General features: G+C 36.2%; 1 protein-coding gene across 10 annotated transcripts in view; it reads left to right on the top strand.

Annotated features, from left to right (window-relative positions):
• Nucleotides 1-27,064, top strand: part of LOC115221613 (dynein regulatory complex subunit 6-like) — a 104,688-nt gene that overhangs the window by 7,281 nt on the left and 70,343 nt on the right. For 4 of the 10 annotated variants that reach the window (XM_036510789.1, XM_036510787.1, XM_029791811.2 and 1 more), the window contains exons 2-7: nucleotides 957-990; nucleotides 4,412-4,536; nucleotides 15,290-15,400; nucleotides 19,582-19,677; nucleotides 25,519-25,544; nucleotides 25,962-26,124. In XM_036510789.1, coding sequence (XP_036366682.1) covers nucleotides 957-990; nucleotides 4,412-4,536; nucleotides 15,290-15,400; nucleotides 19,582-19,677; nucleotides 25,519-25,544; nucleotides 25,962-26,124 — 555 coding nt within the window. The remainder of the gene's footprint in view (nucleotides 1-956; nucleotides 991-4,411; nucleotides 4,537-15,289; nucleotides 15,401-19,581; nucleotides 19,678-25,518; nucleotides 25,545-25,961; nucleotides 26,125-27,064) is intronic. The other 6 variants (XM_036510786.1, XM_036510790.1, XM_036510788.1 and 3 more) reach the window with 6 other exon arrangements.

The following is a 27,064-nucleotide window of genomic DNA, read 5'->3' as shown; positions in this document are numbered from 1 at the left end:
ACATCACATCAGACTTTTATAGTCTACAAAATGATCATTGCACAGTATAATTTTCATTGGTAAAATTTGACAAATGTACCTCAAAGAAAAATGAAATATCTGCTAGGATATTCTTGTACATGTAATTCCCTCTCACTGTTAAAACAGCAAGCGGGAATAAACATTTTCAATACAATGATTCCATGCTAATTTTGGGCTCTAGAAAACTTATGGAGTTGAATTTAGTACATTGTTTCATAGAAGTATATGTTTACTTAGTAATTAATTCATCCATTTCTTGAAATTCTGGTTCAAATTCAATATTTGAAGCCTTGGACTCACGTTCCATTTAGCTCTCACTATACAAGAATATATCAGTTTAACAAGTAGAGTCAGTAGGCATTAATCCTATATGAGCAGTCATAACAGTACCCTTTTTATTGGCTTTGTGCTTTGTTGCCATCCTGCTGCAAAATTTGAATTCTTGAGAAATTTTTCTTTCTTGAAGAAAATATGTTCTTTTTTAAGTGAAAATTCAAGATAAAATCTTCCCTTTATATTTTGTAACAATTATCTGACCTAACCCATCGATTTTTATATTAATGTAAAGCAAAAACAATCTTCTTCATGACTATCATTTTCAACACAAATTGAGTTACAGTGCTCCAGCGCATTGAATTTGAATGAAGGCTAGTATTCAATAGTAAAAAACAAAAATAAAACAAACTTTGTGAAAGGGTGGAAACACCAGGGTGATTGCGAAAACTGGGCATCATATGTAAGTGTCAGATTTTGATCAAAAGTATATGAGAAGGAAGTTCACATGTAGAACTTTCAAATGATATATATATATATATATATATATATATATATATAATATATATAGAGAGAGAGAGAGAGAGAGATAGAGGTTGTGACTTTTGAAATTTACTGTGAGCTATTAAATATTTGTTTTTATATTTTCTTTACCACTGCAGGAATGGACACAGCAGATAGTGGACCGATATGCAAGTAAGAAAGTTTCTTGGAACAAAATAAAATGCCAAAACTTAATTCGACAGTAATCTCTTTAGAATAGTGGAAACCTTGGAAAATTATTTCTGAAATAGAATTTGTTAGGAATAGCAGCACATTAGATTCATACAATGTTGACAACCAATGGAAATACTAACTGTAGAACAAAGAAATCCCATTCATTAATGGCCAGTTTTATACATTTGATTGAATGACAATGAATGAGTGTGCACCACCTCATGCCTGTGTAATTAACCCTAAAATTATTAAAAGCAATGTTGAACTTAATAGAATTTGAACTTAGGACAATGAAAATTCACCAAACATAATCTGAGTTGTGTTTGCAACCTCATGTATTATTGCCCATGTTAGCACTCCTCTTCCCCTCATCCTCTACTGCATCATCATCTGTTTACTTTCAAGGCAGGAATTGGTTGGAGGCTGTGGAGGCTGCTGCTTCCAAAGACTAGGTGCATGTATGTACTTCTTGGTTTCTTGGTTTCATCTTGGTTTCTTCTGCTTTTCCTCTTTCTTCTTCATCATTATAATGATAATAATGATGATTTCCTTTATTGGCCACAAGAGTATTGATGGGTAGTCATCACAAGAACAGTCCACAATTTGTGTGTGTATGTATGTGTGTATTGGTGGGGGTGGTATGTACATAAAAGTTGAGAAGAAAGAACTGGAAAAAATGGTAAAATGAGATAAAAGCATACATAGTACACAAAGTATGTGATAACATGAACGATGCAGTCCTGATACAGTAGAAAATCCAAACAGAGCAAGTTAAGGAACCCCAAAGATCCAGGATTACCCTGACCATCATAGGCGTGATCCCTCACTCAACTGTTTTTCTCCAGTCAAAGCAGAAGCATGCTTACAATAAGGCCATTAACCCAAACCCTTTTTATGACAGTTACCCATCTTTTCACAGGCTCACTGGGAAGTAGTGCTTCCCTCTCAACCTTCAAAGTGGAACTTTAAAAAGTTGATGAGAGCTTGACCAAAGGAGAAGGTGTCTTTCCACAATTCTTTCAGCCTCGTCCACCTCACCTCTTTCACCATAGCCACTAAACAGAGGATCATCACCTGCTTTACCTTGTTAAAGGTGGGTGGTGAGGCAATCCCCACAATGGATTCAGCCAATAGTTGGATTTGTTCCCCATGCAATAACAGCTGTTTGACATAACTTCACAGGTCAATATTTGGACATTGTACGAGTGCATGTGGTTGGGATTTGTTGCTTTGTATTCATCTCAAACTATCTCACCTGATTGTACCTCTGTGCATGAAGGGTTTATCTCGAACCAGTACTCCTCGGTAGTGCTGCCAGACCAAGGATTTCTGGAAGTTATACATGATAGTACCAAGCCTAAAAGTCTTCTGAAACAGATCAGCTAGTTCAGCTTTGTTGGAGTTTAGAATATTCTCAAAAATATTATAACTCCTACCCACCAGTAGACTTATATATATTACTAATACAGAACTTACATTGACTGCATTGTCTGACTGGTAGAGGGCAGTGATTGCATTCTAGGTACCAGTTACCCAAGCTTGGTCTTTTCTTAACCAGGACTGTAGCTCCACCAAAGATTTGAGCTGTGGAAAAGTGTGTCTCAAATACATAGCTCACACTGGCTCACTATCAAGGAAAATTTGTAAGTGGCATCACTGCAGCATGTATCTGTGCACCAACAGTCATGGCTTGTGAAGCCTACCTTCCAGAGGACACTGGTAACAGAAGGACCATCTTCCAGGAAGCAGAAAAGTAAATGCTCCAGTCTGGCCACACATGGACTGGAGCCAAGCACAACAGTTAGGTGATAAGTTATTAGGGAGGCAATGTAGGCATTAACCACCTCTGCTTCACCTTTCAGAGAGAATTTCCTCTCAGCCCATTTCTGAATAAGATTGGCCACCTGATTTTAACCTCATCTGAGTTCTTGTTTACCTGAGTTCTTGGCAAAATCAAATCCCAAACAACTTCATTGATCTGTCTGTTCGTTGACCTGTTATGCTGTTCATTGGCATAGACTTGCTTCTCCAGGTGCTGAGCTGCAAGCCTACTGACTTGTTTGGCTTAATCTTTGCTCCTGTTTTATCTCAAATTCCTTGTATGATGTCTAACAGGATTATGGTAATATTATCTGAATATACTGACACAGCTCTCCTACATCCCAGTTCTAGATTCTACAGCAAATGCTGGAATGTCAGGAGATTTAGAAGAGAGAGAGAGAGAGAGAGAGAGAGAGAGAGAGAGAGAGAGAGAGAGGACACTCCTGATGGATTGAGCACACAATGTGAAATGGTTCCATGAGGTAGCAGCTAACTCTGACTATGGAGCAAGCACCACTGTGCTTTGCTGTGATTCAGCCACTGAAAATGGGTAAAAAACTGGCTGCTTTTAGGACTACTACCAAGACTGGTTCAAACTGATCAGGGCCCCATCAATACCAGATTTTTTATCCATTCCTTCTACGATGTAAAGCATGAAGTAGAGGTTGTCATAGATGGATCTAGTGGAGACCGTACACATTTGCAATTCTCCAACCAAACCATCTATGATGAGAGCTGACATCTTTGCTAAAACTTTAGTCAAAATTTTAAACTCTACATTTAGCAAGGTTATGGGCTGGAAATTGTTTATAATATCCCCATTTTTTGGCATCCTTTCTTAGCAACGTTAAACCTCCCCCCAGCTCACAGAACTGGGAATTCTCCTGTTTTGCTGCCAGTTGTGATAGACATTTGTCAAGAGGTCACCAAACAACTCTGGAATATAACCATAAACTCATTGGGTAGATCCAAACCAGGCAATGTGTTCCTTGCACAACCACCCAGTACTTCACGTGTTTCAGTTGCTGCTGTTGGCCTTTCACAATTCCTTGACTCTTCTTCGAAGAGTCATGGTAGGTCATCAAGATAGGCACTAAAGTTCATAATTCTCTATCACCTTCTCTGAAGTGCTGCAGGAAGGCCATACACATTAGCTTGGAACTGTGCAGTACATACCCATCCTGATCTGTTAAAGACTGAATTGTAGCTTTGTTGCCTCCACCATCCAAACCCATCAACAGCTTTTGTTCTTTCTTGTTTTAGCACATGAATTCTAGCCATGACAACACAGCCTTCATGTTTCATATTGTAGAAATGGACAAGCATCATTCTTGCTGCTAGCATATTGGTCTTGATATCATTTCTAATTGTCTCTTCTAGTTTACTAATAACTCTTTCACTAATCTAGTTCTCTTTCTCACCAGCTCTTTGCTAAATGCAATATCTAATTGCCTTCTTCAGAGTTCCTCACCACATTTTGTTGACTGTTGCTCTTGTGAATTTGTCACTTGTATAACCTAATGTGTATAACACATTAGTTTATACAATGTTATATTTGGTATGACCTAATCCTTCTCAGTCTTACATTTTACAGCAGCTCAACAACTGCTTGATCATGTTTGGGATTTGCAACTGTGTAAAACTATTTTCAATGCCTGGCACCATGTCACACTCGAATCAGTTCAACAGAAAGAGTATTTTGATGTGAGTTTCAACTTTGTAATCAAATGATTACATTTACTTTTATTTTTATACTATTTATTCAATAGGAATTGAGTAAGTATATCTGTCAATGTCTCCTAAGCTTCATATATATATATATACATACATATATATATATATAACGTAAAGTATACTAGCCATCTCAATATAGCTAACCACTAAGGGTGGGTGTTACTGTAGCTTTTTGCCCCAGGAGATCATCGTCTCCAGCTGGCTTTAGGCACACTTTCTGTGACCTTATGATATTTGCAAAGGGAGGTCATCCCTCTCTCGTAAACCTAAGTATCACTTAGGTTTATGACAGAGGGATGACCTCCCTTTGCAAATATCATAAGGTCACAGAAAGTGTGCCTAAAGCCAGCTGGAGACGATGATCTTCTGGGGCTAAAAGCTACAGTATGAGAGAGGGATGACCTCCCTTTGCAAATATCATAAGGGCACAGAAAGTGTGCCTAAAGCCAGCTGGAGATGATAATCTTCTGGGGCTAAGAGCTACAGTATGAGAGAGGGATGACCTCCCTTTGCAAATATCATAAGGTCACAGAAAGTGTGCCTAAAGCCAGCTGGAGACGATGATTTCCTGGGGCTAAAGGCTACAATAACACCCACCCTTAGTGGTTAGCCATTTTGAGATGGCTAGTATACTTTACGTTGTTGAGCGGTTACTGTTTACATCTCGTTCAGAGATTTATTATTGCTTATATATATATATATATATATATATATATATATATATATATATATATATATATACATTGTAAAATCTTTATCACAAAAACTTCAGGCCCAGAAAATACTTGAGTTTTGCTTAGTTGCTGACCTGCAAAGCTGAAGTTGGACCTACATCTAGGCACTGCTTGCATATCTAGGAAGATGGTAATGTTTCACACATACTGGAGGCACATCTGAGTGGTTAAGAAGATTGCTTTGGAGTTGTGTAGATTCAGGAGTAATCATACAAATTAGTTACTTTAATGGATTCAGGTTGACCAATACTTCATGAGTGAAATTTAATAAACTGGTTGCAAACCTGTCATATATATGATACACAGAATGCTATATTTTAATCTAATACTGTTTCTGTTCACATAATTAGTATTCTGTTGTGTCTGGGTAGAGTCATTCTCTTTTAGTGCCTTATAATTTAACACACTCACTGATAAAATTTCAACTTTAACCAAATGACCTTCAAATACTGTTTATGATGATTTATTTATTTTTTATTTTTCTAAAATTTTCATTGCATCTTGCAACCTTTTTGAAAAGGTTGCAAGATGCAATGAAGATTTTAGAAAAAAGAAAAAGAAATAAATCATCATAAACAGTATTTGAAGGTCATTTGGTTAATTGGCAAAGATACATTATAACAACCATTGTGCACAGATGTACTGTTTTTTCTCTACTTCTACTTTACTAGCTTCTGTTTTTCAAGCTCACAAGATGCATACTACATCTGTATAGGTTCACTTGATGCACTATCTCTCTTATTAACAGTAATACTTACTGTTATTGCCACCCAAACACTAATGACTTTGCATAATCATTCCTTCCCTGGATACATTCCTCTGACATTCTTTTGCTGTTTCTTCATCTACCAATAAAGAAACATTAAGATAGTGTTTCTGTGGCTATTGAGTTGTTTTGACTCTTATTTTTAGCAGTGTTGGTGCCAATTAGTCCCCTTGTCACTTTAGTTGATGTATATATTTCTGCCTTTAAGTTGTAAAATTGCAATTTAGCCACCCATATTATTTATAATTTTCACTTTTACTGTTTATGAAATCAGAATATGATTTCAATGGAAATCTTATAAGCTGACAAGGTGAGGTGAATTTAACCCTAGGCATGTTAAAAGATGCATTAAGCATCAAAATGTGAAATCATCTGTGATCTGGCTATATCTGTGACTGTAGAGAGCTCACCTCCCTTTGTAATCATTAAGCTAGTGCTTCTGTGGCTATTGAGTTGTTTTGACTCTTATTTCTAGCAAAATTAGTGCTGTTTAGTGGCCTTTGTCACATTAGTGATGTGTATATATATATATATATATATATATATATATATTCATAATACAAATAAGTAAATGGAGAAACAAATTTAGTTTGTTCATCAACTTACGGATATTATAATGTTGGATTATTTATTCATTTTACAAAAGGGAACATCAAAAGCATACAGAAATATTATATAAATCAATAGATAAGATAATAATACAAATATAGATTTTAAAAGTCATATAAATTAATGAAATCCTAAAATTACTTCTTACAGCTGTTTCAGCCTATGGTCAAAAGTGAATCTAATTTTCATTGCCTATAGATGTCAACATACTAAGGTTGTAGGAATTTAAAAAATATAATACTTATATGTTAAAAGAACCATAGGCCTCGTCAGAGGTTATAATTAACTTTAAAAATATTAATAATAATACTAAACATGACGCATGTATTACTTAATATATAAAAATAAACAATAAACAAATATCCAAATAACAGTATATTCGATAAATGATATCCCATAATGGGTTACACCCATAACCCCTATTTTACTTTGTACTATATATATATATATAGAATCGAAGGGCCTTAGAGTCAACCTAAGTAAAACCAAAGTTCTAATAAGTAGGAAGGTAGACAAATCACAAACACCTTCACGTAGCTGGCCCTGCTCGATCTGTAGAAAAGGCATAGGTAGAAACTCTATAAGATGCACCAAGTGTAAGCTATGGACACATAAGAGGTGCAGCAATGTCAAAGGAAGGCTAACTAGGAAGATAGTTTTTGTGTGTGGCAGATGCTCAGGAGCAATAAACACTGAAAATACGCAGAGACCATCTTCTGCCACATTCCAGAGAGAAAAACTAGAAATAGCTGATAGCTTCCGTTACCTAGGTGACCAAGTCAGTAGCAGGGGTGGGTGTGCTGAAAGTGTAACTGCTAGAGTAAGAATAGCCTGGGAAAAGTTCAGAGAGCTCTTACCTCTGCTGGTGACAAAAGGTCTCTCGCTCAGAGTAAAAGGCAGATTGTATGACGCATGTGTACGAACAGCTATGCTACATGGCAGTGAAACATGGGCCGTGACTGCTGAGGATATGTGTAAGCTCGCAAGAAATGAAGCCAGTATGCTTTGATGGATGTGTAATGTCAGTGTTCATACTCGACAGAGTGTAAGTAATTTGAGAGAAATGTTGGACCTAAGAAGCATTAGTTGTGGTGTGCAAGAGAGACGTTTGCACTGGTATGGTCATGTGGCAAGAATGGATGAAGATAGTTGTGTGAAAAAGTCCCACACCCTAGCAGTTGAGGGAACCTGTGGAAGAGGCAGACCCAGGTTTTGCTGGGACGAGGTGGTGAAGCACGACCTTCAAACTTTAGGTCTCACCGAGGAAATGACTAGAGACCGAGACCATTGGAAGTATGCTGTGCATGAGAAGACCCAGCAGGACAAGTGAGGCCATAATCCCGTGGCCTCTACATGGGTCTTCACAAGTAGAGTTTCGACATGCCACCGGCACTGGTAACACATCTGCAATTTCCATTGATCGATTTCGATTCTGATCCTCACTTGCCTCAACAGGTCTTCACAAGTAGAGTTTTCTGTCCCAAGAAGGGAAGGTATGCATATGTAGGCTGGCTCCATCCCATGTAGAAAGCCATGGGTTATGGACTCACTTGTCCTGCCGGGTCTTCTTGCGCACAGCACACTTCCAGAGGTCTCGGTCTCTAGTCATTTCCTCAGTGAGACCTAAAGTTCGAAGGTCGTGCTTCACCACCTCGTCCCAGGAAAACCTGGGTCTGCCTCTTCCACAGGTTCCCTCAACCGCTAAGGTGTGGCACTTTTTCACACAACCATCTTCAGCCATTCTCGCCACATGACCATACCAGCGCAAACGTCTCTCTTGTACACCACAACTGATGCTTCTTAGGTCCAGCTTTTCTCTCAAGGTACTGACACTCTGCCGAGTATGAGTACTGACATTACACATCCATCGGAGCATACTGGCTTCATTTCTTGTGAGCTTACGCATATCCTCAGCAGTCACGGCCCATGTTTCACTGCCATGTAGCATGGCTGTTCGTACACACGCATCACACAGTCTGCCTTTCACTCTGTGCGAGAGGCCTTTTGTCACCAGCAGAGGTAAGAGCTCTCTGAACTTTTCCCAGGCTATTCTTACTCTAGCAGTTACACTTTCAGCACACCCGCCCCCGCTGCTGACTTGGTAACCTAGGTAACGGAAACTATCAACTATTTCTAGTTTTTCTCCCTGGAAAGTGACGGAAGTTGGTCTCAGAGCATTTTCAGTGTTTATTGTTCCTGAGCATCTGCCACATACAAAAACCATCTTCCTAGTTAACCTTCCTTTGACATTGCTGCACCTCTTATGTGTCCATAGCTTACACTTGGTGCATCTTATAGAGTTTCTACCTACACCTTTTCTACAGATCGAGCAGGGCCATCTACCTGAAGGCGTTTGTGATTTGTCTACCTTCCTACTGATTACGACTTTGGTTTTACCTAGATTGACTCTGAGGCCCTTCGATTCTAATCCTTGTTTCCACACCTGAAACTTCTCCTCCAATTCTGATAGCGACTCAGCAATTAGAGCAAGGTCATCAGCATAGAGGAGCTCCCAAGGGCATCCTGTCTTGAATTCCTCCGTTATTGCCTGGAGGACTATGATAAATAGGAGGGGGCTGAGTACTGAGCCTTAGTGGACCCCTACCTCTACCTGGAATTCTTCACTGTACTCGTTTCCAACCCTCACCCTACTAGCAGCGTCCCTATACATGGCCCGCACAGCTCTCACTAACCATTCATCTATCCCTAGTTTCCTCATTGACCACCAGATAAGGGATCGAGGGACCCTGTCAAAGGCTTTCTCCATGTCAACAAAAGCCAGGTACAGGGGCTTATCTTTGGCTAGGTATTTCTCCTGCAGCTGCCTTACCAGGAATATAGCATCAGTAGTACTTTTCCCTGGCACAAACCCAAACTGCATCTCATCTAAACTAACTCTCTCTCTAATTAGTTGGGCTATGACCCTCTCCATAACCTTCATCACCTGATCCAACAGCTTGATACCTCTGTAGTTATTTGTATCTAGGGCGTCACCTTTACCTTTGTAGCAGTTGACTATTATGCTGCTACACCAGTCATTGGGTATGACTCCTTTGTGCATCACCTGATTAACTATACGGGTGACTAGGCTATAGCCGACACTACCAAACATTTTGAGCATCTCTGCAGTGATTCCTGATGGGCCTGGGGCTTTCCCTGTCTTCATGCTTCTAATTGCCTTAGCTACCACGGAACTATCAACTCGGATAGCTGGTCCCTCTGTTGGGTCAACATTCGGCAGACTCTCTTTATCCCATTCATTTTCTTTATTCAGCAACCTTTCATAGTGGCATCTCCAAACCTCTCTCTTTGCATCCTCATTTAGCGCAAGTGAACCATCTTCCATGCGAACATACTCCTCTCCTACCACATCACGATTCTCTCTCACACACTGTCTTGCAACGCGAAACACTTCCAGTCTTTGGTCCTCATGGCGCAGAACATTGGCAAATTTTTTCTTATCTGCTTCCCCTCTGGCTAAATAAACCTGTCTCCTAGCTTCTCTTTTGGCAGTCTGATACAATTCCCTGCTACCCCCATTTTTCCAGAGCTTCCAAGCCTGTCTCTTTTCTCTAATAGCCCTGTCTACAATATTGTTCCACTACCACGTTATTCTAGGTCGAGAGAGGACTTTGCACCATCCACAGATCTGGTCAGTGGCTCTCAGCAGGTTGTCCCTTAGAAACGTCCAGCTGTCTTCTACCCCCTGTGATGCTCTATCCCCTTCTACTTCGTCAGAGGCTTCAAGTAATATGTCCCTAAATCTCTGTCCATTTGCAGGATCTTTAAGCTTCCAGATCCTTCTTCTCCATATTGGTCGTCTTCTGGTTGTCCTCCTAGTCCTGATCCTAAAGTCACTAACTACCAGTCTATGTTGTGGGGTACATTCTTCACCTGGGAAGGTTTTGGCATTTATAAGCAGCCATCTCTCCCTTTGCCTTGCAAGGATGTAGTCAATTTGGCTGGTATGTTGGCCCGATCGGTAAGTTATATGCTCGTAAATTATAGGTAAAGACAAGGATAAACATGAGTTTATCAAGAATCAAAATTTAAAGAAAACAGAAAATGGAGAAATATTGATGAACATCAATTGACTTACATCAATTATTATTCATTACAAATAGACTGCATTCCATTTAACAGCTGTTTCTGCTTCCAATGTTATATGGTATTGCCATTAATATGCTAAAAATATTTGTCATATTTGGTAATAAAACTGATCTGAAACATGGAACTTCATCAGAGTGAAGAATAAATAAAGAAGAAGAGCATAGAGAAGAAAAAGGGAAAAGTTGAACATGGCTGTAATCATACCATTTTGCTTGCATATCTTTTTGGGACATTAAGTAAATGACTAAGCCAAAATAGTAATTGGTGGGTTAATCCTTTGTACAGGAGGATGATAGGATGGATAAATAAGAAAAAAAAAATAATAATAGTGGGATATGCCAATAGATTTTAGTTGGAGAAGGAGTGAAGATACAAAAAGGTTTTTGATTAATCATAATAATTTATAATAATTATGTTTGTAGCACTAATTTAAAGTATTAATCATAATAGATTATCTATATGTGTGTGTAAACTTATCTTTATATTTGTGTAATAACAAATTCTCATTAGCCTACTTACTAATCTATTCTATATTAATTTATCATATGCTTGTTGTACTTTTGTTTTATCTCTTTACGTATAAATTATACATTGTATTTATATGTAATGCACTCAAAAATATATTTTTCACCTATTACCCTTTTTATATTTATTTTATTCACATATACATTACTTAAATAATTACAAACTATTTTTATATACATTCACTCTAATTTTTCTATTCATAATTATTTATTTGTTTACATGATTATTATCATCATTTAATGTCCGTTTTCCATGCTGGCATGGATTGGACGGTTTGGCTGGGGACTGGCAAGCCAGGAGGCCACAGCAGGCTCCAATCTGATCTGGCAGTGTTTCTACAGCTTGATGCCCTTCCCAATGCCAACCACTCTGAGAGTGTAGTGGGTGCTTTTTATGTTCCACTGGCATAGGAGCCAGTCAGGTGGCACTGGCATCAGCCATGTTTAGATGGTGCGTTTTACATGCTACCAGCACAGGAACCAGTTGGGGCGGGGGGCTGGCATAAACTACATTCGGATGGTGCTTTTTACTTACGATGGTGCTTTTTACAATAGCATTAATTAATATACTGCTTACTTTATAATATTAACAGCTACCCATAATATATTGCTACCTATATTTTTATAGCCACATTTACAATTACTTTTATTTGATACTTAATTATACTTTAGAGATATATATGTTTGATTACCATATCTTATTCTTTATTTTTATTTTCATTTTTATAACTTTGATAAATATACAGAGATAAAATAAAAGTGCAACAAGCATATAATAAAATAATATAGAATAGATTAGTAAATAGGCAAATGAGAATTTGTTATTACACAAATATAAACATAAATCAAAACATTTATTACTTGGATTTGCTCCCTACACTCAACATACAATAATAAGAAAATGTAAGGGTATATCTTTTTCCACCTCCATTGAGATTAAAATGTTTTTAATTATACTAATTAATTTTTAAGTCTTGAATCAAAACAGCTGTTAGAGATGATATCCAATTTTGTAATTAATAAATAATTATTAATTTAATTATCCCTATTTTCTTATATATATATATATATATATATATATAATATATATATATATATATATATATTATATATATATATATTAGAAGAATACCTGTACATCATCTCCAAACCTTCCAATATATATATATATATATATATATATATATATATTGTAAGGTTTGGAGATGATGTACAGGTATTCTTCTAATATATATATATATATATATATATATATACATATAAGAAAATAGGGATAATTAAATTAATAATTATTTATTAATTACAAAATTGGATATCATCTCTAACAGCTGTTTTGATTCAAGACTTAAAAATTAATTAGTATAATTAAAAACATTTTAATCTCAATGGAGGTGGTAAAAGATATACCCTTACATTTTCTTATTATTGTGTGTTGACAATATAACAATATGTGAGGTGTTACATGAGTGCATGGGGATCATCATCATCATCATTTAATGTCCATTTTCCATGCTGCCATGAGCTGGATGGTTTGACAGGGGCTGGCTAGGCAGAAGACTGCACCAGGTTTCACTGTCTGCTTTGGTAGGGTTTTTATGATTGTATGCTCTTCCTAACATCAATCACCTTACAGAGTGAACTGAGTGCTTTTTATGTGGCACCAACACTAGTGATGCCTGTTTTGGCATGGCTTTTACAGCTGGATGTCCTTCCAAGCATAAACTATTTTATAGTGTGGAGTGAATGCACCAGCACAAGTGGGGTCACCAAGTAACTTGCAAGACAAAGATCTTTGTGGGGAAGGCATTGGAGGAAGTAGCCTTGTGTAAGGTGATGAGAAATTAGAGTGTGATAGAGGGAAGGTGTTTTGCTGCAGAGGAGATACATGGTTACCCAGTCAGAGGGAGAGAAAGCAAGAGAGAGAGAGAGATAGTGATCAAGTTTGAGAGAGAGATATAGTAGAAGAGAGCAAGAGGATGAGAGTAGGAGAGAGATGGTGATGAAGTGCCAGGACATGCCCTCAAGGTACAGGAATCAGAATATAAATGTGATTGTAGAATATTTCCAAGGGTGCATGAATAGGGATCAGAGACTTCACATGAATGCAAAGAATGTGGGGGAGGGAAATGCTGTAACTGGTGAAATGTGGGCATATAGAGGATGTGGGTGACAACAGGATAGCAATGATACAGGGAGCAGGACAGTGAGGTCAGGATTGAGGAGCAGGATATAAGCATAAGCATAGTGCATGGAAAAGAGCAAATGTGAGAAAGAGAAGAGATGTAGTTTGGTTTGTTGGGGGTAGGGTTTGTGAAAAAAAAATTTTATGGGTGTATTTATGTATATAAGTGTCCTGTGGGTTTATATGCATATATTTATGTGTATATGTGACTATACATATTATATATTTATGTTCATGTTTGTACTATATGCATTCATGTGTGTATATATATATATGTGTATATATTTGCATATGTATATATGTTTACACTATGCATGTGGACATTGATGAACATGATGATGATGATGATAATTTATATGTATATATTACCATGGTATGCTCTGTTCCTCCAGCATTCAAAGTGCTTGTTGGTTAAAAATAATTCCCCCTCCTCTTCCTCTACCATCTCTTATAATACCTGTTCTGTTTGAAAACATTTCTTGGGTAAAGAAAATAATTCTGATGACAGGTGTTGTTAGTTCCATATTAAAGAGAGTTACAGGAATGTTGCCTGCATTGAAAATATGTTCAGCCATTGAACTGTCCATTATTTGAAGTACCAGGAGAAATAGTATCTTATTTGGAAACAAGTGAAGATTGGTGACAGAAAGAATATCCAAATAATATCATTTAGGTCTATTCTGCCTAATCCTATACTTGTAGTTGATATAGCATTTCCTTAAATGTAACATGGCTTTTCCTTAAAATCACTACAAGCCAATACTTTCTTATAATATGTTAAGTGTTTCTTAAATATCTATGGATTAGCTGAAAAACATGATAATCTTGGTGAGATATATTTAACCAAATATTTGATGTTATTCACGTGATTCAAATTTTTTTTATGTAATTAAAGGTCTTATTTGGTTTTTGTATATGTTTAAAATAATTCATAAGATATATTCAAAGTCACATCCTAAAAGTTTATACAGATAGATTTGTGTCTAATGTAGTGGATAGATTAAGACATATGAAGAAGCTAATCAGGTCCTTCTTGAATCTAAGGGCTGCAATTAGTTGTAATCAATAGGCTAACATCCTTAGGCAAACCCCTTCTCTGTGGAGCAATTTGTCCCAAAGTTGTAACAGATTAAATAGGCTGAAAGATCAGTGACCTTGGCTAAATCACTCAGACCTGTGCACTTGCCAAAAAGGTAATTGTGGCTTAGAATTATAACTTATAACAGTTATCCAAGCATGGATGATCACACCAACCTTGGAATTACTAAAACCAGTTGTGATTTCAGTAAGCTCAATAGCTTTTAGTAATAGTGATAATGTGATGAAGGTATAATAAAATAAAATATCAAAGTAAATATATTTTGCACATAACTTATATGGGATATCTTTAAGCTAGTCTATCATTAAAGAAAAATATATTCATAGTGGTAAAAGGGCTTCTTCCCCTAGCTTAGGTAATATCCTGTCTGACATATGCTTGCTCACTCTACTTTAGGAGGTTTAATCAGCCAAATAGACAGATTATTGCCAAGATTGGGTATAGACCCTTAAGTGTGAAATGAAGAATGACAGGAATATTGCCAATAATGTCCAACCATCTAGCTGTGGTTATATGTCCAACTATGGAAAAACTGTCTCAGTAAGTTTCGTCTGACTCATGTCAGTATGGAAAAATAGACATTAAACGGATGATGAATGTGTGTGTATGTGTGTGTGTGTGTGTGTGTGTGTGCGTGCATGTATGTGTGTGTTAATATCAATGAGTCATCTGATCTCCTTTCTTTTTTTATTTCTGTAGAGATTAGAAAAGGGAGAGAATTCTGAGAATGAGGAGCCAATTCCTTCAAAAAATTGTTTTCCAGAAGTACATGACAGTATTTCAACTTTACCTTACAAAGTTTCTGTACAGGTATAGAAATCTTTGATATTCAAAACTGTATTCATGTAGTTACTGTTCAGTCAGATCAATACTGTTCTAGCTATGATGATTTGGGCTTGTTTTAATGGTATCTAGGACTACATTATCCATTGTGTACTAGCTTATAATTTCAGTGAAATTTGGTTGATATTTTTAGCAAATCAAGTGATCATATTGTGGTTCTCTTATTGATTCATCATCATCATTGTTTAAAGTCCATCTTCCATGCATGCATGGGTGGGACAGTTGACAGGAGCCAGCCAGATGGAAGACTATCCTAGGCTACTGTGTCTGTTTTGACAGGGTTTTTATGGCTGATACCTTTCCTAACACCAACCACTTTGCAGAGTGGTTTATTGTACTATGTTTATTGTATTAGAGCTACTTTTGCAATAATTTTAACTAATGATAATTATTTCATGTATCAAACTTCATATTTGATGCATGAAATTGTTGTTGTTGTTGTTGTTATACACATACATGCACACAAACATACTCTATAGACATATATGTATTCTTTTGATAAAAATCAATAGTCCAATACCATGGGCTTTATGTAAATATGTAGTTACTTGATTGAACGTTGAATAATGGATGACAATTCCATTATTTAATTGATGAGAGTATGGTATGAAATTTCATAAAATTAGGGATAATGCAAGATGTCAACAATCATTGTGGCAAAGGAATAGAATAGAACGATGTTACTGCATGTACAGGATATCACTCCAAAACACATTTGCATTAACATGGTTGCACTGACATCATACACCTAAAATGTTTCTCCTTATTTTATATCATTTGCTGAATATAATACAAATATAAATTGAATTACACTCTAACATTTACCATATAAAATCAGTGAACAAGTTTGATGCCAGCTTCTCTTGGATATCTCATATGTATATCACTACATATCTCTCCTATCTTCCTTCCAGGGAGAAGTGTTGTATTTCTTCAGCCTCCCCCAGTAGTGTAGCTGTTTCAGTGATGCAATCTTCTTGGTGTAGCACATTTGAACTGCCTTGAGTTTCACTATTAAGTTAACACTGTCGTGTGACTATAGTTGAGAGCAGTAGTCTAGACAGTTGAGAACAAATACTCTCCATAGGACCAGCATAGTTTCCTGGCCCCTTGTTCTGAAAGTTCTCAGAATCTATCAGCCATTCCAGCTGCCCATTGCCACTTTCTTGGTGATAGATACATGAAGTGAAGCATCATTACTCATATCTATCCCCAGGTCATGCACAGTATTTGACTCTGGAATTGCTACTCATTTTTGTCCAAAGTATTTTTGTTGTGGTATGTTAGAACAAGCTGGCTGATAGAGAAGGGCTTGGAATTTTCTTGCATTAAACTGTATGTTGTTTTCTTCAACCCATTCATATATAACATCTAGATTTTTCTGGAGAAAATCAGCATCAAGCAGATTCTTGACTGCTTGTGCTACTTATGTATCATCAGCATAGCAAGTAAGAATGGTTGCCTGTATAACTGATGGCATGTCTGGGAGTACCACAACAAACAGCAGTAGCCCTTAGACAGTTCCCTGAAGTATTCCGCTTGCTATTAATGTCTCCTTGAAGAGGTCTCCATTGGCTGCTAGAGTCTGGCTTCTATCTTTTAAGAAGTCATGCTGTCAATCTCTTAGTTTTCCAACTTTGTTGAGCCCTTACAGCTTCTGACATATCATCTTGTGATCAACCTCATCAAAGACCTTTTTCAAAAATCAAAATATATCACATCCATGTTTGAGTAATTCATAAGTTGTTTCAACATACAGTCATAATGCAGCAAATGCTGTGTGTAAGGCAGTTTCTTCCTGATGTGAAGCCATGCTGGGTGTCAGGGAACAAGTCATTATCTTTTAGGAATGTGATCAGCTTCCTCCAGAAAATTTATTTCATGACTTTGCTGACATGTGTGGTTAGAGAAACAGGCCTATAATTTTTAGCATCTGTTTTGCAATGATCTTGTAAATACCCCTTTGCATTTTTTTAGGGTGATTGCTGGGAATTCATTAGGGCCTTGGCTGAGTTTAAGTTCATTTCATCAATGGCTGATATTACATCATTTTCCTCTATTTCAATGAAATCAATAACTGCCATCACTTCATGTAGATCTGTGATGTCATATTTATTTGCAAGTATCCTAATGAAGACATGAAAATACTTTTGTATTGCACATTCAGTATTTTATTTATCCTTTGTACTTCAAAGAGACATTTTCTTTAAACAGTAGCTTTATCTTGTATCATACTGATGCAGACACTTTTGTAAATTTATAGACAACTTTAGAGTTTGTCTTTACATTTTTACAACCCTGGCTTCTTTTCTTTTTTTGCCCTCACCTAGTTCAAATTGGTAAAGTGATAAAGTTGAATAAGTGGGTTCCACATGAACTCAATGAAAATCAGAAACAGCAATGTTTGGAAGCCTGCATTAAGCTACTTTCTCATCATAAAAATGAATAATTTTTTAATCAAATTGTAACATGTAATGAGAAATGGATCCAATACAACAACTGTAAACATTCAGCACAATGGCTGGAGAAAGATGAGCCACCAAAACAGTCCTAAAATCAAACTTCATCAAAAGAAGCTGATGGTGTGTGTTTGGTGGTCAGGCGCAGGTGTGTTCCATTATGATTTCATTAAACCCGGCTCATCAATCACGGCTGAAGTATACTGCAGCCAACTGGACCAAATGATGCAGAAACAAAAAAACAGCCTAGATTGGTCAACAGATTCACTCCTATTTTATTGCAAGACAACACCAAACCACACATCACAAAAATGACATAGGCGAAACTACAGGAGTTGGAAGTTCTCCATCATCCACCACACTCACCTGATCTTGCCCCCACTGACTACCACTTCTTCCAGAATTTGGATAAATTGTTGATAGGAAAAAAATTTAATTCCAACTGCTGACTGACTGCTGAGGATATGCGTAAGCTTGCAAGAAATGAAGCCAGTATGCTCCGATGGATGTGTAATGTCAGTGTTCATACTCGACAGAGTGTAAGTACCTTGAGAGAAATGTTGGACCTAAGAAGCATCAGTTGTGGTGTGCAAAAGAGACGTTTGCACTGGTATGGTCATGTGGCGAGAATGGATGAAGATAGTTGTGTGAAAAAGTGCCACACCCTAGCGGTTGAGGGAACCTGTGGAAGAGGTAGACCCAAGAAAACCTGGGATGAGGTGGTGAAGCATGACCTTTGAATATTAGGTCTCACCAAGGAAATGACTAGAGACCGAGACCTTTGGAAGTATGCTGTGTATGAGAAGACCCGGCAGGACAAGTGAGACCATAACCTGTGGCCTCTACCTGGGATGTAGCCAGTCCACTTATGCATACCTTTCCTTCTTGGGACACAAAACTCTACTTGTGAAGACCTGTTGAGGCAAGTGAAAATCAAAATCAAAATCGATCAACGGAAATTGTAGCTGTGATACCAGTGCCAGTGGCACATAAGAGAACCATCTGAATGTAGCCGTTGCCAGCACCACCCTGACTGGCCTCCATGCCGGTGTCACGTAAAAAGCACCATCCAATCATGGCCGTTGCCAGCGCTGCCTGGCCTCCGTGCCGGTGGCACGTAAAAAGCACCATCCGATCGTGGCTGTTTGCCAGCCTCATCACGCACGTAAAAAGCACCCACTACACTCATGGAGTGGTTGGCGTTAGGAAGGGCATCCAGCCGTAGAAACATTGCCAGATCAGACTGGGCCTGGTGCAGCTTCTGGCTTCCCAGACCCCAGTTGAACTGTCCAACCCATGCCAGCATGGAAAGTGGACGCTAAACGATGATGATGATGATGCTGTAAAACAGGTCTTCCAAGATTTTATTGACTCTAGATTGCTAGACTTTTTCAGTCAGGACAATATGGGTGCATTCTTTGATGAATAAAACTATTCCTTGTATTTATAAAACATTAGCAAACTTTTTTCCCTTTCTACAAATTTCATACTTGGCAACCTAATAGTATCTGACTAGTGAGATTATTTATCCATCCATATGTTGTTGAGAAATACATACATATGCATGCATGCACACACACACACTCGCACACATGCGCGTGCACACACAAACAGACAAACACACACACACACACATAAGAGAACAAAGTGTATGTATGCTGCTATATATATATATATAATTTCTTTTAGATATTTAGTTTCTTAAATGCCATTGATCTTGCCCATTGTGCCCGTGTATGCCATTCCTGGAAGGTTCTAACCAATGCCAGTACACTCAAGTATAAGGTGAGTAGATCATTAGCTATTGACTAATCTATTTTAGCATGCAAATTAGTAGCTCCAGTTCTCTGAAGCTACTGGTTTTGTTGTGTATATAAACAAATTGGCTACTTGTTTCTCTGGGATTGTTCAAGTGATGTAGACACCTCTGATGAAAGCCCAATAATATTCGAAAATCAATAAATGCTGTTCATTATTTTTTTTCAGTCAACAAGGAAATAGTTAGATTTGCCATCTTTGTATGACTACTACATAGGTTTACATATACATACATGCATGTATATATATATATATATATACATATATATATATATATATATATATATATATTTATTTATATATATATATATAAAACACACACACATATATATGGGTGCAGGCATGACTGTGTGGTTATGAAGTTTGCTTCCTGACCTCATGGTTTCAGGTACAATTGAAAAAATCTGGGAAGGGAATGTTCTTTGTTCTTTTAAACCTATGCGTGTGTATATGTGTGGTTATGTATGTGTAAGTATGTGTGTGTGGTAAATTTTTGGAGGCTTTGTTAGAGGGAGGAAAAAGGAAAAAATGAAAAAAAGAAATATAGGCAGAAAGAAAGAGTTAACAGGCATAGGAGTGGCTGTGTGGTAAGTAGCTTGCTTATGAACCACATGGTTCCAGGTTCAGTCCCACTGCGTGGCACCTTGGGTAACTGTCTTCTACTATAGCCTCGGGCTGACCAAAGCCTTGTGAGTAGATTTGGTTGACGGAAACTGAAAGAAGCCTGTCGTATATATGTATATATATATATAATATATATATATATATATATATTTATTTATATATATATATATAAAACACACACACATATATATGGGTGCAGGCATGACTGTGTGGTTATGAAGTTTGCTTCCTGACCTCATGGTTTCAGGTACAATTGAAAAAATCTGGGAAGGGAATGTTCTTTGTTCTTTTAAACCTATGCGTGTGTATATGTGTGGTTATGTATGTGTAAGTATGTGTGTGTGGTAAATTTTTGGAGGCTTTGTTAGAGGGAGGAAAAAGGAAAAAATGAAAAAAAGAAATATAGGCAGAAAGAAAGAGTTAACAGGCATAGGAGTGGCTGTGTGGTAAGTAGCTTGCTTATGAACCACATGGTTCCAGGTTCAGTCCCACTGCGTGGCACCTTGGGTAACTGTCTTCTACTATAGCCTCGGGCTGACCAAAGCCTTGTGAGTAGATTTGGTTGACGGAAACTGAAAGAAGCCTGTCGTATATATGTATATATATATATATATATATATATGTATATATATATATATATATATATGTTTGTGTGTCTGTGCTTGTCCCCCCAACATCGCTTGACAGCTGATGCTGTTGTGTTTACATCCCCGTAACTTAGTGGTTTGGCAAAAGACACCGATAGAATAAGTACTAGGCTTCCAAAGAATAAGTCCTGGGGTCGATTTGCTCAATTAAAGGCGGTGCTCCAGCATGGTCACAGTCAAATGACTGAAACAAGTAGAAGAGTAAAAGAGTAAAGGGTGTTTTTCTGAGAAGGTTGAATTTGCATTGTATTTTTTGGTCGGCTGTATGCTACCCAGCTGTAGAAAAGGAGCTTTTTTCTGGGATGGTTCAAATTGATGATAGTTCAAAAGCTCAATTTTCTTTTAGTCATAATATTTTTTTGTCAGTTGTCATGTTATCTAGGTGTAAAAAATTTGTTTTGGAACATTCTTAAATGTGTGTCTATGAGTGAGTGTTTGTGTGTGTGTGTGTAAGTGTGTGTGTGTGTGCTTGGTATTGGTTGCTTAAGTGAATTTTTCCAGTTATTTTAGTAACAGTAAATATATATTGTTTCTTTTTTTATACGTTTAGCTTAGGTAAGAATTTTTTGATAAAATGTAGTTCCATTAGCTTCCAGTACTTTGGGTCATCCCTTGGCTATTTGTAGAAGGGAAAGATCTTGAATTTGCTGTTTCCACATATTTCCAGTGAAAACTTGCATAATACATATTGTATGATATATTGTCGGTTGATTCTTATGTTAGTAAAGGAAATTGTTGGTTTCACCAATATAGTTTTCTTTGCAATTGGAGCAGGTTATGCAGTATATGAGATCCTGTATCTTGCAGTTCCTATCTGCATTTACTTGGAAGGAGAATCCACTTTTAAATATTATATGAGAACCAGTGTCCAAATATTTGAAGTTGTTGTTTTACATGGTCCACATCTATTATCTCTGCAGCCCTTCATGGAGAATTCTGGATTATCCTCTGATGTAAATTTTGGATCCATGAGATGTTTTTAAAGATTTTTTGACTGATGTTTACTGTTTTGTACAAAGTTTTTATGAACTGGATTCTTCATTTTGGGGCTTTGTAAGTGTATTAGTAGGTTTGTTTTTATAGTGTGGAAAATGTTGGTCACTCATGGATTATGTCTATTGAAAAATAGAATAGTATTTTCTTTAATTTTTTTCTTAGATGTCCTCAGTTGTATGATGTCCAGTTTTTATCATATTTATAATTCCCTCATTTATTAATTTTAAAAGGAAACTTTTTTTTTTTAGGAAGCCTTTGAATTCATTGAGTTGAATTTGACATATTTTTTGATCAGCTACTATTGCACAGATATGTCTTGCCATACTATATGGAATGTTCTTTTTGATGTGTGAAGGATGGCAAGAGTAGAAGTTCAAATACTGATGTGGGTCTGTTTTTCATAAAATAGATTTCTGTTGTTACTGTGGAGTCATTTATCATTACATAAATGTCCAAGAATAGTAACTCATGAATGGTGTTCACAATGTTATTGAATATTTGTAGCTCATCATTTGATTTCTCTCCCAAAATAAAGCAGTCATTGATGAAGTGTTTCCACATTTCAATAACACATTTCTTAAAATTTTGGTCAAGAATTTTTCCTACTTCTTTGTATAGTTTTTCTTCTAAAGAACCCATAACCAGGTTAACACATGAGAGAGCAAATTTTGTCCCCAAAGAAGTGACCTTTATTTATCTCAATTTAAGATCAGTGGCTCTTTTGATTATTTATGGCTCTCTGTATTTCTAAGCTTTTGTAGATCTTGGGTAATCCATAGAAATTACTTTCTTTAATTTCAGAGTTACATAAGTAGTCTATTTCTTTATCTGTGAAGGAGTCTGGGTATTAATTAATTCATGTTCTGATTTTATTCATTACTATTTTTTTCTGGAATTCTTGTTTCTTCCTTATAGAAATTTTGGTCTGTTACATTTTCCAGTATTTTTTCTTTATAACAGTCCGTGTCCATAATCACTATTACCCCACCCTTATTGGCTTCTTTTAGGATGAAGAGTTGTCATTCTTCAGTGCTAGTAAAGCTTCCTTTTCTTCTCTACAAAGGTTTTGTTTGCATTTATGGGTACTGGGAGGTAATTTGGAAATTGTGTCTATATATGTATCTAAATGCTTTTCACTCCCCATCTAAGGGGTGAAGTAGGACTTATTTCTAACAACTGACTTATCTTTTATATTCTTATTGTTGAAGAATTCTATAAGGCAGAGGTGGTAACTAAAATGTTCAATATCTGCTTTTAGTTTTATGAGTTTTAGAAACAGGTGCATGGATAAATTTGAAACCTTTCAATAAATAAATTATTTCATTTTCATTGAGGTTTCTTTTTGATAAATTTATAATTTTAGGCTCTTTATGTTCTGTGGATTTATTCAAATATTTTGTTTCATCAGATCTGGGGTCTGGCTGTAGTATCTTCTCCCTAAAAAAGGAGTTGTAACATTGATTGTGAATTTTGGCACAAGGCCAGCAATTTAGAGGATGGGGGGTAAGTTGATTACACCAACCTCAGCACTCAAGTGATACTTATTTTATCAACCCAAAAGGATGAAAGACAATGTAGGCCTTGGCAGAATTTGAACTCAGACAAAATACCACTAAGCATTTTGTCCAGCATGCTAATGATTCTGCTAGCTCACCACCTTAAGGAGTTGTAACATTATGTCTCTGTTTCATATTTCTGGGGTTTCTTATTTCTTTGTAGGCGAGAGAATATTCTGTGCTCTCTGCTTGTATTACATTGCTATAGTGTCTGTCTTCTTACCATCCTCTTTTATTTTTGTTAGGCCATTTGAGATGTTTGGGATTATTGGTTGTTAACTATGGATTTGTTAAGCTTCTATGATGTCTGTTTGTATAATGATTTTTATTTTGTCTGTTTTTTTCCTTGTCTTTCTCCCCATGTTTTTGTCTATCTAGGGTATTTGGTATTATGGTTTTCTGGTTGTCTTCTATATCTTGTGTGTTTGTGGTAAAGTTATGTGTTGGCATTATGGCATATAGGTTTCCAGTTTGTATTTGAGATGATCTTGAGGCCATCTCTGCAAATGTCTTTGGATGACTGTAAGCCTGATATCTTTGGTTCCTCTGGGATTGATTTCCATGTTTTTCTTTGATTTTTATTTTTTGTTGTGGTTTTATTTTCATAATTGATTTTTCTACTCTGTTTTTTAGCAATTAGTGAACCATTCCTGATGTTTTTCCCACATTTTTGTGGATTTTTCTTCTTCCCATTTGGTGTCTTCTTTCTACAGTTGTAGTTTTTCTTGATTTTGATTATCATTTCATTCAGAAATTTCAGTAAACGTGACTATATCAATTGTTTTGAATTTTTCTTCATATTGGACTTTTCATGATTGGAAAAGGGATATTTCAGTTTCTAGATGGCATAATGCTAAGCTTGTACATATTGTTGTCTCTTCCAGCGTTTCACCCTTCATTTTTCTCATGAGAAATTTTCTGGAGAGTATTGAGTTTTCTTTGTTTTGCCAATTTTACTATGTGTTGGCTATATTATCACATCGAATACTTTTCCAATACGCATGTTTGTTTTGATTCAGAAGTTTATTCTAGAGTTACTGTTTTAATGGTTTTTGCTTTTGTGTATCAACTTTTGTTTCTCTCTTGTAAATTTTTCTTCTAGATAGGGATGGCTCATTGGTAGAATCTGTATTGTTGGTCTTTGTTGCTAGAGTGTCTTTAAGAAGTGTTCCTTGTGCATGAATGCCATTCACAACTTCATCTTTGGTAGTGAAAATAGTGTTGAGTTTTAAGATAATTAGATTCAACTTACTAGATATTTCTGTGAAGACTTCCTCTACATTTCTGGTATCTTTCAGTTGCGAGTTTAATTGTAATTCATTCACTCTGATGTCTTGTACATTCAAATAAATAGGTATAGATTATTTTATATATTAAGAAAAAGAGGTAGTTAGAATTTTAGATAATCATTTCTTGAATACTTTCATCTCATTTCAGAGATTCACCAGGAATGATTTTTGTTTACATAAAATTTGTATTTTATATATGTGTGAGTTAGAGTATCACTTTTAGAATCCATTAGAGTATCAAACAAAATACCTTACATTTTGAGTTCAAATCCTGCCAAGGTCAGATTTGTATTTTATTCTTTCTCAGTAGTTGATTTATAGTACCAGTCAAGCAATGGGTCAGTATAATAGATTATATCCTTCCTCAAAGTTTATGGTCTTCCATCAGTTTTTGAAATCAATATCAGCACTAAAGTTTGACCATATTAGCGCTACAAGAATTTTTTTGTAATATTGTATTTGTAAAAAAAAATTTTTTAATAAAATTAAATCAAACTAAAATTGAGGTATATCAATTGTTAGCACAGTAGATTCTAATTTAGACACAAGGTCAGCAATCTTTGAAGGAACATAAAATTAATTTTTACTAAATTATTTCTTACTAATGAAGATCACTTCTAGTCTCCCCAAAGTTTTAATTGTTATATATAACATTCATTTTTCTCAATGTTAAACACATCTATTTTTTTGTTTCAGCTTAATCTTCATGAAATAAACCATAGGTAAGAGGTCATGGTACAATTTTTTATCAACTGGCAATTCATTGAATAGATTTTTTGCAGATAATTAATTATTTGACCATTAATGGTATATCATCCGAATTTAGAATTTTCATTAGTTGTTTGCATACATCTTTTTCTTGATTGGCTATCAATACCACCACACAATTGTGCTCATTTGTACCTTGCTTGCATTTAATTTTTTGTGTGTCGATGTAATAGGATGAGTAATGACAAAAATAAAGTCAATCATTGATCAAACATAGTGAACACTCATCTATGTACCACTATAGTCTAGATTGCATTCTAAATCAGTGGAAAACTGATAATGATAAGGACAATGATTTGTATTTATGTTAAAATCATTAAACCAATTAGTGAGTGTTTGATATATTTTGATATATACCATTACATTTCTAGATTGAATGATTTGACTGTGAGCAAACTGATTTACCTCTACCGTCCATATCTGCTGCACTTAAATCTGCGAAACTGCCAATGTATTCAGAGTTCTTCCTTCATGGCAATAAGTAGCTGTAATAACCTACAGGACCTTAATTTGTCAAACTGCCAGGCACTTAAGGTAAAGTTCATAGTATTCTATGATTAACCATTTCAAAAACAAAAATGATGAATTAAAACTGACTGTGATGGCAGGCATGGCTGTGTGGTTAAGAAGGTTGCTTCACAACCACATGGTTTCTGGTTTGATTACATTGCATGAAATCTTGGGCAATTGTTTTTTTTTATAACCTCAGGTTGATCAATGCCTTCTGGATGAAATATAAAAGTTGGTAAACAGAAACTGTACAAACACCCTTGTGTGTGTGCGTCTGTGTCTGGGTTTTTATTTGTATCTCTGACAGTTCAACAAATAGAAATTAGTAAGAATAAGTACCAAGTATAAAATAAGTAAAAGGATTGATATGATTGCCTAAAGCCTTGAAGGCAGTGCCCAGGTATGGTTGTAGTCCAGCAAAAGAACAAAAGCATGATGAGTTGTGGGGAATGAGGGCAGTGAGACAGAATTATAATTTGAAACAGAGCAGTTGGCTGAATTGACAGTGAGAAGTTTATATTCTGTTACAATCATTATAGTGTCCCCTCACCACCCCCACACAGCACTTACTTCTCAAACAGCCCAATCTACCAAACTGTGTATAGGTTCCATATGGTTAGGTCAACTATCTTGCTGTTGTTATTGTTGTTTAACTCCAGTTAAACCCTCATCTAACAGGTTTATGATTAGAGATTTTTCAATCATGACTATCCTGTCTTTTATTAGTGCATCTTGAACTAGGAGTGGTAAGAAACTCTCAAGAGATCTGAACAGCAGGTCTTCAGAGAAGAAAATACTCTCAAAGCTTTGGGAGTGGATTTGCTTGACAGAAATTGAAAAAAACCTTTCATACGTGCACACATACATGCATACCAGTGTTGCCAACTTAAAATCAGAATTTTATGCTAAATTTCAGTAGAAAAAATACAAAAAAAAAAATGCTAAATATGACAAAAAAATGCTG

The sequence above is a fragment of the Octopus sinensis genome, linkage group LG18 (genome assembly GCF_006345805.1).
Source record: "Octopus sinensis linkage group LG18, ASM634580v1, whole genome shotgun sequence".
Lineage (NCBI taxonomy): Eukaryota > Metazoa > Mollusca > Cephalopoda > Octopoda > Octopodidae > Octopus > Octopus sinensis.
The sequence above is the reverse complement of the archived record's forward strand: the minus strand, read 5'-3'. Positions and strand labels throughout refer to the sequence as shown.